At 38.2% G+C, this 14571-nt stretch overlaps 1 protein-coding gene across 1 annotated transcript in view; it reads left to right on the plus strand.

The window, feature by feature from the left end:
* The window catches only part of myo10l3 (myosin X, like 3), a 77006-nt gene that overhangs the window by 24208 nt on the left and 38227 nt on the right, over positions 1-14571 (plus strand). The window contains exons 3-15 of the mRNA XM_077217112.1: positions 3614-3772; positions 4764-4951; positions 7068-7202; positions 7515-7653; positions 7759-7843; positions 7939-8045; positions 8357-8486; positions 8964-9082; positions 10663-10809; positions 10905-11005; positions 12410-12476; positions 13669-13761; positions 14079-14147. Of these exons, the coding sequence (XP_077073227.1) occupies positions 3614-3772; positions 4764-4951; positions 7068-7202; positions 7515-7653; positions 7759-7843; positions 7939-8045; positions 8357-8486; positions 8964-9082; positions 10663-10809; positions 10905-11005; positions 12410-12476; positions 13669-13761; positions 14079-14147 (1539 nt within the window). The remainder of the gene's footprint in view (positions 1-3613; positions 3773-4763; positions 4952-7067; positions 7203-7514; positions 7654-7758; positions 7844-7938; positions 8046-8356; positions 8487-8963; positions 9083-10662; positions 10810-10904; positions 11006-12409; positions 12477-13668; positions 13762-14078; positions 14148-14571) is intronic.

The following is a 14571-nucleotide window of genomic DNA, read 5'->3' on the forward strand; positions in this document are numbered from 1 at the left end:
TACTTTGTAGCCATCATGCTGCTCAGTCAGTTGTCATATCCATCTAATTGTGTTACATATTGTCTGACATAAGTGAGTTCACAGCCTAAGAACGGCAGAGGACAATCAGATGAGGTGTATGAAATGTTGCTTTGAGAGTCAGATTATTAGAGCAAATTTGTCTCATTTTATGAAACCAGCTCAAGTTATAATTATATTAGTTCAAAAGTTTGGGTTTGGTAAGGTTTTTAAAAATATTTTTGAAAGTAATCCCATGTTTACCAAGGCTGCACTTATTTTATTAAAAATACAGTATAAACACAGTAATGTTGTAAAGTATTATTACTTCTTAAAATATTTTCTTAAAAGGTTTTCTGTTTCAATATGTTTTCAAAATGTATTTTTTTCCTTTGATGGCAAAGCTGAATTTTCAGCATTATTACTCCAGTCTTCAGTGACACATATTATCAATGTTGAAAACAGTTGTGCTGCTTCGTATTTCGTATTTAAAATATAAGTATTTGTTATCATTAAAATGCCTTATCTGTCACTTTTGATCAATTTAATGCATCCAATCAAAATAAAAGTGTTAATTTATTTTAGAAAAAAAAAATGTTGGCCCCAAACTTTCAAACGGTGGTGTATATATTAAATTAATAATTTACATTCATAGTTATTATAGTTTGAAGTAAAAAAAAAAAAGCTTTTTTCTTTCCATTTTATTTTTAGCTTTTCTTTATTTAAATAAAATTTTACTTTCAGTGTAGTTTTAGTTTGTATTATTTTTGTGCTGCTCAAGTTAAATAATGTAAATTAAGTAGTGGCTTTAAATTTCTTAGGGTTGTATCGCCTTATCTAGTGGCATTTAAAAAAAAAAAGAATCTATACAATATATTTATTTTTTCAGTTAGTTTTTGAGTCATAAAAATGAGTTTTAGTTTATATTTTAATATTAGTTTTTAATTTGATCTATTAATGAAAATTTTTTATTGAGTTTTCTTTATAGTTTTTTAGTGGTGACATTTATATAAGTTGATTAATCTTTTAAGAGACCTCAGGGTCATTGCTTGAATTCACAGGTTATGAGACACCCTTTTTTTGGATGTTTATGGACCAATACACTCGGACCAACCATCCCCACATAATGATGGCCTTGCCTCTTACCACATCCTGTGAATGTTTGATTTAGACACATTTATTGTAATTTTAAACCTCCCACTTCGCATGTACCGAGTGTTGTTTCAACCTCCAGGCTGTTTGTTTGCCCTTAGCGGTGGGAGCCAGCATCTCATGAATTGGAATTTGGGGAATTTGTCTCCAGATCAACAGGAATGTTTCAATTAAACATCCTTGACTTCTTTACTGGATTTTTGCGGATGACTCATATTGCTGGAGGTCATGTATTTTGTGCATGAACTTTGACCCAAAGTGCATCTGGCATCCTCCTGTGTTGAGAAATGACCCATAGAGAGCAGATTCCTGTTCTGGTCTTAAAGATGAGGCGTCACACAATGATAGCGTAAACTATGAGACACATTAACACAGCTATGATGCAACAATGACCTCATTATACATGAATGAATCATGATAAAGTCATAGCGCCCCCTAGAATAAACTCACAATGCTTCACACCCTAAACTTTAATTAGATAAACGGAGCCTCAGGTGTTGCTACACATGGGTTTTGTGTCTCGTATCTCCATATAGATCACATTAGCTCAGGTGGGGGCAGAGATTCTGCCAAAGTGCTGTTTCCTTTCTGTCATATCAGATCAATGAATCTCATCTGTCTGGAGACAGGCCTGACGAGCCACAATGATAAGATCATTATTGTATGACATCATTCAATTTTAGTGGCACTTTTCGCTAATGGATTTGTCATCGATCTCAGTTACAAGAATAACTATGACCTACACGCTTCGAAAGAAACATTCAACACAATTTTAAGGAATTTAACTAGAGTTATTTGCCAGGGTGTTCCAAATGAGTTGCTAAAGTGTTCTACTGGTTAAAAGTAGGTTAGGCAATTTTCGTGCTGGAGTTAAAGGGTTGGTTGATTATGATTTCACTTTTCTAACTTTAGTTAGTGTGTAATGTTGCTGTTTGAGCATAAACAACATCTGCAAAGTTACAAAGCTCAAAGTTCAAAGCAAAGTGAGATATTTACTTTTAAAGAAATTCCTTTTTAAGGAAGTCAACAAACGGCTGGTAGGGACTACACCAACCCTAGAATTTACATAAACCCCGCCCCCGGGAACGCGATTTATAGATTATGAAGACAGAATATTCTAATCAATGACTAGAAGATAACTTCACATAAGCTACATCAATTCACCAACTAACCATTCAGAAATGTCCTGTTGCTTCTACTTGTTTTCACTTCTTCTTGAGTCTCTCCATCATTGTCTGACTCCTATTTGAAGATAAAAGGCTAAAAGTTTTTGAAATTTTCAGTGCATGTCGGTGTGAGGTAAAAGGACATGAACTCTTGAAGCTCCGCCCTCTGTGCCAGGAGCAGCAGCTCATTTGCATTTAAAGGAACAGACACATAACGGTGCGTTTTTGCTCACCCTCAAAAAGTGACAATTTTAACATGCTATATAATAATATCTGTGGGGTATTTTGAGCTAAAACTTCACATACACACTCTGGGGACATCAAAGACTTATTTTACGTCTTGTGAAAAGGGCATTATTCCACCCCTTTAAATACTACAGTTTTGTTCAAAGTCCTAACCTTAAATATGAACAACACCTTAGCAAGCACAACTAATTAAACGTTGTCTGCCTATATAGCAGACTTGGCTGTCTAAAGCCTGTTTAAATGTGTTCTTTTATCCACATTCTTCCTACGCCCCATGTCGCTTTGAGTGCATTATGAGAGTAACTTCTGTTAAACTGTAAACAATCTGCGAAAGGTTCACTCTATGAACACAATAATAAGCATTTTCAAAAACTGGGTACAATCAGATGCATTATTCTACTCGCCCTTCAACCATCGAACATTAAACATACAAAGAAAAAAAAAGAAAATAATCAGGAGGAAAAGAATACTAGTAGAATACTAAGAATAATGAATGACAGTGCATTACAATAGATACACATGATAATGTCTGTATGATTCAGCAAACAAATCTCGAGAAATCCTCAATGTCAGTTAAGTAGATTAAAGAGAACCGGTTCAAATCCAATGTGCAATGAAGACGTCAGCCTTGTGATTCAGCATAATGCAGCGTGTCCAAGGATTTTTGAGGACAAGTGCTCAGGACAATGAAAGTGAGAGGATCACTGTGAAGATGTCATGGGGGGTATGGTTTCAGGAATGTGAAACAACATGGCAGAAAGATCGAGCAGGTCCGGACAAATTAGTAAAACAAGCCTCCGGCCCACGTGTATACTCCTGAAATGAGCCCTGTCTTGTGCACTGTTGCTTCATAGCAGCATAAATCACAGATTATTTCTCCTTACTCTGGATTTCTGAAGTGCCGTTTAAGAATGCATATTTAGTTATGTCAGTAGTTGGTGTACTCATACTTTCTGAGAGCACTAAAACTAATGTCCCAGTTGCTCCTCTGATGACAGCCCTGTGTAGTTTGTGTTGATAATGACATGGTTGTGTGTTTTTGTGTGTTGAAGGTGATAACTCTGGATCAGGGTGATGTGAACAGGCTCAAGGTTTTCCCCATGCATCCCACCAGCATCAGTGGAGTGGAGGACATGTCCACTCTGGCCGAGTTACATGAGGCCGCCATCATGCACAACCTCTTTCTTCGCTACCAGAAAGACCTTATTTATGTAAGTGTTATTTTTGCAAAACACACACACACACACACACACACACACACACACACACACACACACACACACACACACACACACACACACACACACACACACACACACACACACACACACACACACACACACACAAATTATCTTCATTAAATTCAAATAGGAATTTGATTGCAGTGTTTTCATGTAAACAAGGGAACAATCTGTACTTTGAGAAGTCTTTTGCCTCAAAAGAACTTTGTTATGTGAAGCTTTAATGGGGATTAATCTGAGCTTAACGCTGTGCTCAAATGTCAATGTATCAACAATAAGCATGAAATAAATGTAACAAAAATTGAGCCCAAGAACTGGCTGATGACGACTGGTTTTACGAATATCTCAAAACAAAAATTTAAATAACAGTTTTTCTGTGGATACGTTGTCTTCTGATTTTTATTACCTCTGATGATAGTTTTATCAGTCTTAAACTACTTAGCATTCATTCTTTATGTTTTTTTTTCATTAACATGTATGTTATCCTTTTACTTTTATTTAACTGTCAAACTGAATTTTAACATATACCACAATATACAGTGTTAAACTGACCTGAAAGCATAACAGGTATATTGTAGATTATTAGATAAACCAACAATAATTAAAAAATAAACACACAATTTGAAATCTATAGTGCAAAGATTTCATTTGAGTGTAGATCTGTGAGAAAATGTACTATTACGATGTTTGGAGATCGTAGATATTATTACATTCATCAGCTTTTTTAGAACAGTAAAACTTTTAGAACAGTAAATCATACAATTCAAAATACTGTCATGGATTATTTTTCCCGGGTGAATGGTGTTAGAGTCAAGGTTAGTTAAATTGTCTATTGGGCTGGAAAAGTTCAAATGTGTCTGGAGTTTTAACAAAATCTCCATTTCGATACATTCTTTGTTCAACATCAAAAATATAAACAGTGTACGCTCAAACCTGTATTGTTGTTCATTCCTACTTCCAGACTAACATTGGCTCCATCCTAGCGGCCGTGAACCCTTATAAGCAGATATCAGGGCTGTATGATGCCGAGTCAGTGGATGTGTACAGCAGACATCATCTGGGTGAACTACCTCCACACATCTTTGCTGTGGCCAACGAGTGTTACCGCTGCCTGTGGAAGAGACACGACAGTCAGTGTGTGCTCATCAGGTAACATGCTGCTGCTGCTCTTAAAGGCATCACATACTACAAATACTATTAATCAGATCCTCTTGATGTAAAGCTCACCAGACAGCTTCTGGTGATTTGTGGTTTTCAAATGCACACGTAAATACTTGTGAGAATTTGTAGCGTGGATTTTTGTGAGAAGACTTTCTTTTTTTTTTTTCGCTGTTGGTTGGGATTGCCTCTTGACCAAATATCCTGAAGTTTGTGTACCTCATCAGTGCAGTTCTGTGTAGTATTCGCGCTGCTATAAGTCAAGTCAAGTCAAGTCACCTTTATTTATATAGCGCTTTTTACAATACAGATTGTATCAAAGCAGCTTCACAGTGATAACATGAAAATAATATAACAGAGTTTGTTTCTAAAAGAAAATTGAGTCAACGTCCACCTTAAGTAAGCCAGATCAATAATATTATTGGATATTAAATGTCCCCAACTAAGCAAGCCAAAAGCCAAGGCAACAGTGGCAAGGAACCAAAACTCCATCAGGTGACAGAATGGAGAAAAAAAACATGGGAGAAACCAGACTCAGTCGGAGGGCCAGTTCTCCTCTGGCCAACGAAGGAACAGTGCATGATTCATGATTCGGGCAGCATTACAAGTCAGATTGGATCGGAACATTTAGAATATTTATCCATTTCCATCTTTTGGAAGTCCAAGTAATCACGCCGGTGTTGAGACGAGTTGTTGAGGATCAGTGCCGTCCACCATAGAGGGTCCATATCGCCGGTGTTGAGTCGTCTCTTCACAGGCTTTGTGATTGGCGTATCTGAAGTCTCTGTGAAAGGCTGGATACAAGCTGGAGCTGACGAACGCCGTTTTTCTGGGGACTCGCGTCCCGAGATAACAGCAGAAAAGCAAAAAGGGAAAATAATTAGCGTAGCTGCTGTTCATAATGATTTCCATAACACGGGCGTAAATGATAAAAAAACATGAAGACAGTGATTCTTGCGTCCCAGAGTCACCCCCCTCCGTCCCCCGCTCAACTCAGCCCTGCTTACTGACCTCTACATCCCTCCTGCTGCTGAGACCCAACCACAATCTCACAATCTCTCCGCAACCCATATAACAACACGACTACAGATGACAAGGAACTTTGTTGTGTAGTGTGAGCACCACAGCATTTCAGGTAGTCTTACAGTCCTGTAGTGTGAACTTACCCCAAGTGGCAGCTTGGAATCAAAAGGCCTTGGAGTGATTGGGTGTTTGTGCAAAGTCTTTATATGGTTTTTGGCCATCTTAATAAAACATTTCAAATTGTAGGGAGTTAACAGCATTGTGAGAGTATGCATTAGTTCTAAGGGCACTACAAACAGAACAAGTGTTAAACAATAAATCACTTCACTGGACATGGAGAGGGAAATTTACTCACACTAGTCATAGTGCCCTTACTCTGTACTTCACAAAGTTTGGCTAAAATAAATATGCTGAAAAGGAATTCAGGGAATTCACCTTTATTCACCATTCAGGGGCAGATATTATTAAATGTGGGGGTTTCGGCGGTTTCGGCTATGGGTGATAGTTTAAATACACGAATTCAGAATATTATTTGTTTTTTAAAGAAATTAATATTTTTATTGAGCAAGGACGCATAAAATTAATGACAAATGACAGTAAATACATTTATAATGTTTCAGAAGAATTCTGTTCAAAATAAATGGCGAGCTTCATCAAAGACTGTGTCACGGTGTCACAAAAATATTAATAAATTAACTGCTTTCAACATTTATACTAATAAAAAAAATGTTTCTTGAGCCGCAGATCAGCATATTAATGATTTCTGAAGGATCATGTGACACTGAAGACTGGAGTAATGATGCTGAAAATTCAGCTTTGACATCACAGGAATAAATTACATTTTTAAATATAGTAAAACATAGAAAACAGTTATATTATTTTTTATTTTACAATATACCGTTTAGATTTGGTAATTTTAAGAGACCAATTTCAAAAATATTTTAAAAAATCTTACCAACCTCAAACTTTTTAATGGTTGTGATTTTTTTTACTTAAGTATGTTACAATATGCAAACCTATACAACTACAGACAAAGGTGTGCTTGTGTGTTTACTGTGTGCTTCATGTGTATATGTGTTCTCAGTGGAGAGAGTGGTGCTGGGAAGACAGAAAGCACCAAACTGCTTCTGAAGTTCCTGTCTGTAATGAGTCAGAACTCCACAGGCTCTCCGCAGTCAGAGAGGACCACCAGGGTGGAGCAGGCTATTGTACAGAGCAGGTCACACACACACACACACACACACACACACACACACACACACACACACACACACACACACACATGTAGTGTTTCCATGAAAAAAAAATGTCCCCACAATAACAAGGATTTCAGATATTGCCATCCTTATGGGGACTTTTTGTCCCCATAATTTAGGGTTTACCAGGCCACACACACACACACACACACACACACACACACACACACACACACACACACACACACACACACACACACACACACACACACACACACACACACAGAGTTGTATCTCTTTCCATGTTAACACCTTTTCCTTCTCTTCCACTCCAGTCCAATAATGGAGGCGTTTGGGAATGCAAAAACCGTTTACAACAACAACTCCAGTCGCTTTGGCAAGTTCATTCAGCTTCACTTCTCTCAGAGTGGAAATATTCAGGGCGGCTGCATTATTGATTATTTACTTGAAAAGGTATCTTTTATTTACTCTTTTATTTTTAGCCATTTATAGACCTGCAGATGAGCAGTTGTAGGCCTATTATATGCTTTGTGCTTTAAAAATGTCATAACATTCCAGAATCGAGTTGTGCGGCAGAATCCGGGAGAGAGGAACTATCATATTTTCTATGCATTGTTGTCAGGTGCTAAGCATGAGCACAGAGGTGAGTTATTAGCTTTTTATACACTTCAACTTTAAATAAGCTGAATCTTTCTCTCTGGCCATTGTTTTTATATTACTCCGTGCTCTCATCCTCAGAAATGTACATGCTGGCTGATTCTCCCGAGGCGTATCATTACCTAAACCAGTCTGGCTGTGTGAAAGACAGAAGTTTGAATGACAAACACCTCTATGATAGTGTGATGGTCAGTCAATATTTTGCATGGTCTGTGTTTGACAGTCTTCTTGACTCTTAGACAGTTACTTGTCTCATGAACATACAGAGGTTAATGCCATGCAATTGGGCTTTAATAAATGTTCCACTAGAGGGCACCACATCATCTCTTTTCTGTAAGTAGGTAGAACTAGGGTTGGTTCACCCAAAAATGAAAATTATGTCATCATTTACTCACCCTCATGTTGAACAAATTTAGGCTTTTATTATGTTTTTATTCTGTGATCTGTATTATAAGGGGGAAAGACATGTTCATGGTTTTATTTTATTTAATGACTGTAGGAAGCTTTGAAAGTGATGGAATTCACCGAGGAAGAGATCCGGGATGTCTTCAAGCTGCTGTCTGGGGTCTTACAGATCGGCAACATTGAGTTCATGACTGCAGGGGGTGCTCAGATCACCACTAAAGGAGGTTCGATACGGATCAGTGTTTGTCTTCAGTGTCACATGATCCTTCAGAAATCATTATAATTCTTATTGTTATTAATGTTGAAAACAGTTATATTGCTTTCTTGCTAAGGCTAATTTGATGAATAGAATCTATTTGTAACATTATACATTTTTTACTGTTACTTTTGATACATTTATGCATCCTTTTTCAATACCAAACCAAAAATCCTACTGACCCCAAACTTATGAACAGTTGTAGGTTTGGTTAAAACTTGAATCTTTACGGTCACAAATGTATCCAATTTCAAAAACATACTGAAGACATACATGAAAGTAAAGATTCAATTTGCTCTATGAATATTGTCAAAAATAATAAATATTTCAGTATTTGAAATTTGGATAAGATATTAATGGACGTTTAATACTGACCTAATAATAATGAGTAATCACACTTTCCACAGTTGTGAAGGCTTATGCAGTGTGTTTATTTGAATGACAGCGGTCAGTGTCGTGAGTGATCTGCTGGGACTCGACTCCTTTCAGCTGTCTGAGGTTTTGACACAGCGGTCCATGATCCTTAGAGGAGAAGAAATCTGCTCGCCCCTTACTGTGGAACAGGTAAGGAACCAGGACATGCGTCCATTTTTATGATGTTGTATAGTATATGGCATGTTTAGGAATAAGTTTGGGCAATGGTTTCAGAAAGTCTTATATTTCTGCTACAGATTTTTTTGTTTATTTTACCCTTCATGTTGTATCATGTTGTGACATGTCTGTGCTGTGCCCTCAGTTTGTCCATAGTTCCTTTCCCTGCATCCCCACACTCACTCCAGGTTTACTGACAGACTGTCATTAAAAAACATGCTCACACCCATACGCCTGTGTAAAAAGTGTCTTTGCGTGACTTGGTACCATTTCCTGTTTTTTGTCCCCTCGGATTCCTGCTATAATAACTCCGTGATAAAGATCTCATGAGAAAAAACACAATAGAGGCAGAGTGTGGAGACGGCGGTTAGCAGCCGCCTAATGGGGGCAGCCTACCACACAAATATGCACGGTAAACACAAGAGACAGTCAGTTTAGTGCTGGTGCAGGGCTTTCAAAACGTACTCTTAAGAATTCTTCTTTCCCGCAATGCAAGTTCATGGTCAAGTGAATGAAAATCAAAGGCTTGTTTTTGGAAACTGGTTTGAAAGTGGGGGGTGGGGGTGAAAGTGTGTGCATGCTAAGAATAAAGAGACCCCAACCCACATTATCCCATAAATCTCACCCAGCATGTACTAAGGGCCCTGGCCTTTGTGACCGACTCGGTAGAAACACACAAGCAATCTTTTCATGAACAAAGACAATGGCCACTAACTCCAGCCTGTGTTAGCGGTCATAAAGCAGGGCCACGTCTTAATGGAGGCCCTTATTCCTCCTCCTCTTTTTCTCATAATGCACTAACACAGTGGCCAGGACCTCAACAGCTGCCATTGGCCGTATCCTGCACAAACAGCCATTCTTTCAGGTCTTTCTGATGGAGCCAATACACAGTTCAAAATCAGGCAGAAGTGTCTCTGACTGATGAATTATAGTGTTGCTGGAACAATAGACGGGAGTTTAGTGTTCTAAGGAACTGCAGAGGCTAATTTGTGGTTATTAACTTTCTCTCTTTCTGTAATAGCAGCTCAGGGTTATTGCTGGGTTTATGAGTTGAAAATGAAATCAAATTTCGAGATGCAGATATTTCTCAAGAGCTTCCTCACTTTTCATCACTTTTATAAAATGAACTGCTCCGTCAGTTTTAGTGGATGTACTGTATAAATTAAGATGTTCCACTACTGTTTGACAACCAGAAATTATATTTTTCTTCCGTTTGAGTATAATTTGAAAACCTTAGGGTGGTTTAAATATGGCTTAAGTGTCCACATACTTATAGGGGCCACTGTATTTAATCCAATCTCAGCGATAAATCAGGAAAGACATGCATTGTTTTCAAACGTTTGAAGACACGCACAATTATTGAGAGTAACAACCCTGCAAAATCAGTCCAAAAAACCTTATAGTTTTTTTTATGATGTTGAAATGCAAATAGACAATTTAGTGTTTTGTAATAATCTCCAGAGACATTGCTTGGTTTTAAATTGCACTGTTGGAGGCTAACTAAAGGAAAAATGTCTCTGGATTAATATATGTCTCTGCCCTGCTTTCTAAAGGCAATTGATTCCCGGGACTCTGTGGCCATGGCATTGTATTCCCAGTGTTTTTCTTGGATCATCACCAGAATCAACCAGAAAATCAAAGGAAAGGACAACTTCAAGTCCATTGGCATTTTGGATATCTTTGGCTTTGAGAACTTTGAGGTGAGAGTTCGTTGAGTCGAGGTGAAACGTTCCAGACAGACAACCTGCCGATGGCATGTTGTCATGTTTTTATGACTTTCCCCCCCCCCCTCCAGGTGAACCGGTTTGAGCAGTTCAACATTAACTATGCCAATGAGAAGCTCCAGGAGTACTTCAACAAGCACATCTTCTCCCTGGAGCAACTTGAATATAACAGGTGGGTCCTGCCAGTGACCCTGATTCTTAGATTTTGACCTAATTTTGCTCTAGAAACCAGCTTAGATAGTTCTACACTGTCTTCCATCCTCCATTTAACTAGATAGATGAAAAAATGAGGCACATGACGGCTTGCATCACTGTGATGATAACAGACATTTGTTCTCAAGGGGGTAATACTTAAGTTAGTAACTAACATACTCAGATTGATCAAGATTGTTTTCAAACTGCTCATGCATAGTGTCTTGAAAGAGAAAATTGACTGTAGAAAACAGCAGTGCTTACTGGAGCGCCCTTTGTGGCCACTCTAAGAATGCAATGCGTGATTGTTTTGCATTATGAATTGCACTCTGACACATTTCAACGTATTTTTCAGGCCTTGAGAATCTTAGAGAATCATACATGCTTGTTGCTAGCTAACTGAATATTGCCACATGCGGTTACCAAATATCTGTGCCGATAAACTGGATGTTCTATTATTCAGCGAGCTATAAAAAATACCTTGTCTTTTTAAACTATTGCTCTACCAATTCATCCTGAAATGACTGTAGATGTATGTATGTCTTATGTTAATGTCTGCTCTAGTGAGAAAATGAACCATGTGAGAAATGAAAGTCCATTATTGGGCTGACTCTAGAAAAGACCACTTTAGGCTTATGTTTAAGCTAAAACATTTCAATGCACCTCTGAGCTAGCGGTTTTCACCTCATATACTTGTGAACAGTTTGTTTCAGGTATTAGTTTTTAGCAAACAACAACATAACTCAGACATGTAAAAGAAGCTCTATCATGACTTCTTGACTTCTGAAGTATGTTCCTGACACACAATGTAAACATAAATAAGTGTATATAACTGGACTGCACACCTGTAATGCATTGACTAAGCATTCACATGCATAGATTATGTCTTCAGAGTTACGTCATACGTCATGAAACTGCTGTGGAAAACCTAAGAGTCCGACACAGGCTGCTCTGTAGACACGTAGCTTCAAGCTATCAGGTGTCACAGAGAGCTCAGGTCACAACAGGGTGAAGTCGTATAGAAGGAAGGAGGTGTGCGACGTGTCCCAGAGGTGTATGTGACATGATGTACATGACATGGACGGTCCTGCACTTTAAGGGCAGAGTGATGGAGAGATAGCAGCTTAACTAAGGGAGAGGCTTTCTCTGCCTCTTCTTGCTGTAGTGGCTATGGAGGCACTTTGCCAGATGTGTGAATGGGTCTCCTCTTTCCCACACAGTTGTGTTCTTGTGTTGAAATGTGATGGCTGAGGAGGGGGGTCAGCAGAGCCCGGTCACAGCTCATTTCATCACATGAACTCTGAGGATAATACTACCTTTGTGTACTTGTGGTGTTGTGATGTGTGTATCTGTTGTCAAGAGGTTTTCTTTTGTCTCCACACAGGGAGGGGATACACTGGGAGGCCATCGATTGGATGGACAATGCTGAGTGTTTGGATCTGATCGAAAAGGTGGCCTTTTAACCTTTAATCAGCTCTCACTGGGACCCCACAGTGTTCATTATAAACTATTTAATTGTCGATAAAAAGTAGCATATAATCTCTACATTAGTCATTTTCAGAAAGATTGGCTTATTAGACGGTCTAACAAAAGTAAATAAGGGCTCATTCAGGTGATGTACCTGTCTCTTCTCTGCATCATTTCCTAGCCTCTTCATCATTAACATTTCTAGTGACAGTAAAGTCATTTATAATGTTACAAAAGATTTCCATTTCAAATAAATGCTGTTCTTTTGAACTTTCTATTCATCAAAGAATCCTTTCTCCATAAAAATGTGACACTGATGACTGGAGTAATGATGCTGTAAAATTCAGCTCTGACATCACAGGAATTAATTACATTTTAAAATATAAACTGTGTTTTTAAACTTCACTATATTACTGTTTTGACTGTAGTTTTGAAATAAATGCAGCCTTGGTGAGAGCATAAGAGACTTGCTGACCGCAAACTTTTGAACAGTCTCTAAGAGGTCTGGAACATTTCACAATGTAATTGTTTTGTACATTATCTGATAAACATACTAAAGTGAATTTGTACACATAACTGTTTTTCTAACATTCAACAGGGAATGTTTTAGAGATTGCAAATTACTGCATGTTATTTTACAGTAAAAATTACATGTTCCAGTTCAAATTGAAAAGATGTCTCCGTGCTTAATATATGGTCTTAATATATCAGACAATCCATATCAAGTGACTAAAAAGGGGAATATGAAAAAAGAAATAATGGTTACATTTTATTTTATTGTGTCCTTGTTACAGTGTAATTATACATTTACGTACTGAGTAATATCAATTAACAACATGTACTTACTATAGGGTAAGGAATAGGGTCTGGTTTAGGGTTAGTTGCTTGTAATTTTGCAGAATTTACTGTTATTACTAGAGTAAGTACATGTAACATATGTAACAAGGAAACTGTAAAATAAAGTTTTCCCGAAATAATTTCAATCTTAGTCCTCTTCCTGCGTTGTCACAGAAAAAGATCAACTTCTTAAAAACACACAAGCAATATCTAATGCCCTTCGGGCAATATCTCGCATAAATGCATGACTACGAACGAGACCCCTGTGGTAATAATGATACATTTTGTGTGTGGAGAGCCAGAGAGTGTGTGCTTAGATCATTGTGCTCTTTTTCTCAGAAACTGGGCATGTTGGCTCTTATCAATGAAGAGAGCAGATTCCCTAAAGGCACGGACTACACCCTGCTGGAGAAACTCCATAGCCGGCATGCTGTAAGTCCTCCTTTTCAAAACACTCACAGACATATGCGCTTTCTTCTCCTCGTCTCATTTCAGATCACAGAGAGTTAATGCTTCTTTAAACTCACTGATAAAGACCAGCGCTGATCCGATAGGCACCACCCAGTCACACCCCCACAGCCTCTCACACGCACATGCACAATACGGTAACGTGAGCAGGCTTTCCTCAGGCCCCGGGAACAATGAGTGTGTCCTCGGAGAACCCACACACAGTCTGCCTCGACTGAAGTATCTTTGAGTGTGCACGCTGCAAAATATAATCAATGTGTTATGTGTTTCTGCCTCTGCAGACAAACCCTTACTACGTGAAACCAAGAGTGGCAGATCACCAGTTTGGTATTAAACATTATGCAGGAGAGGTAATTACATCAACACACCGTGTTATTTTAGTATTAGTTATATGCTATTATGTGTGAGGTTGGAAAGATTTTATAAGGTCTGCCAAAAGTTTAAAAGCTTTAAATTGACATCAGACTTCATTTGTTGCTACATGTTGCTACGTTTTGAAACCAACAGCTGGTGGAATAACCATTTCTGTTGATGCCTATAATCTAAAATAGTGACCAATATACCGGTCTATCACTATTGCACAGGCGTGATTACCAAGAGGTAGTGAGCTCTGGACTTCCCCAGTCTTCTCACTCTCTCTCATCATCTACCAGTGTCAGTTTCGGTCTATAAGAGGGTCTGTTCAGGAGAGTAAGAGAAAGAAGTCAGTTCAGTTTGCTGAAAAAAGTACTGAGAGATGGAAAGGGAAGTTGGTTTGCCCTTTCACCATGGGCA

The sequence above is a fragment of the Siphateles boraxobius genome, unplaced genomic scaffold, assembly GCF_051911475.1.
Source record: "Siphateles boraxobius isolate OS27281-9 unplaced genomic scaffold, OSU_SipBor_1 7, whole genome shotgun sequence".
Taxonomy (NCBI): domain Eukaryota; kingdom Metazoa; phylum Chordata; class Actinopteri; order Cypriniformes; family Leuciscidae; genus Siphateles; species Siphateles boraxobius.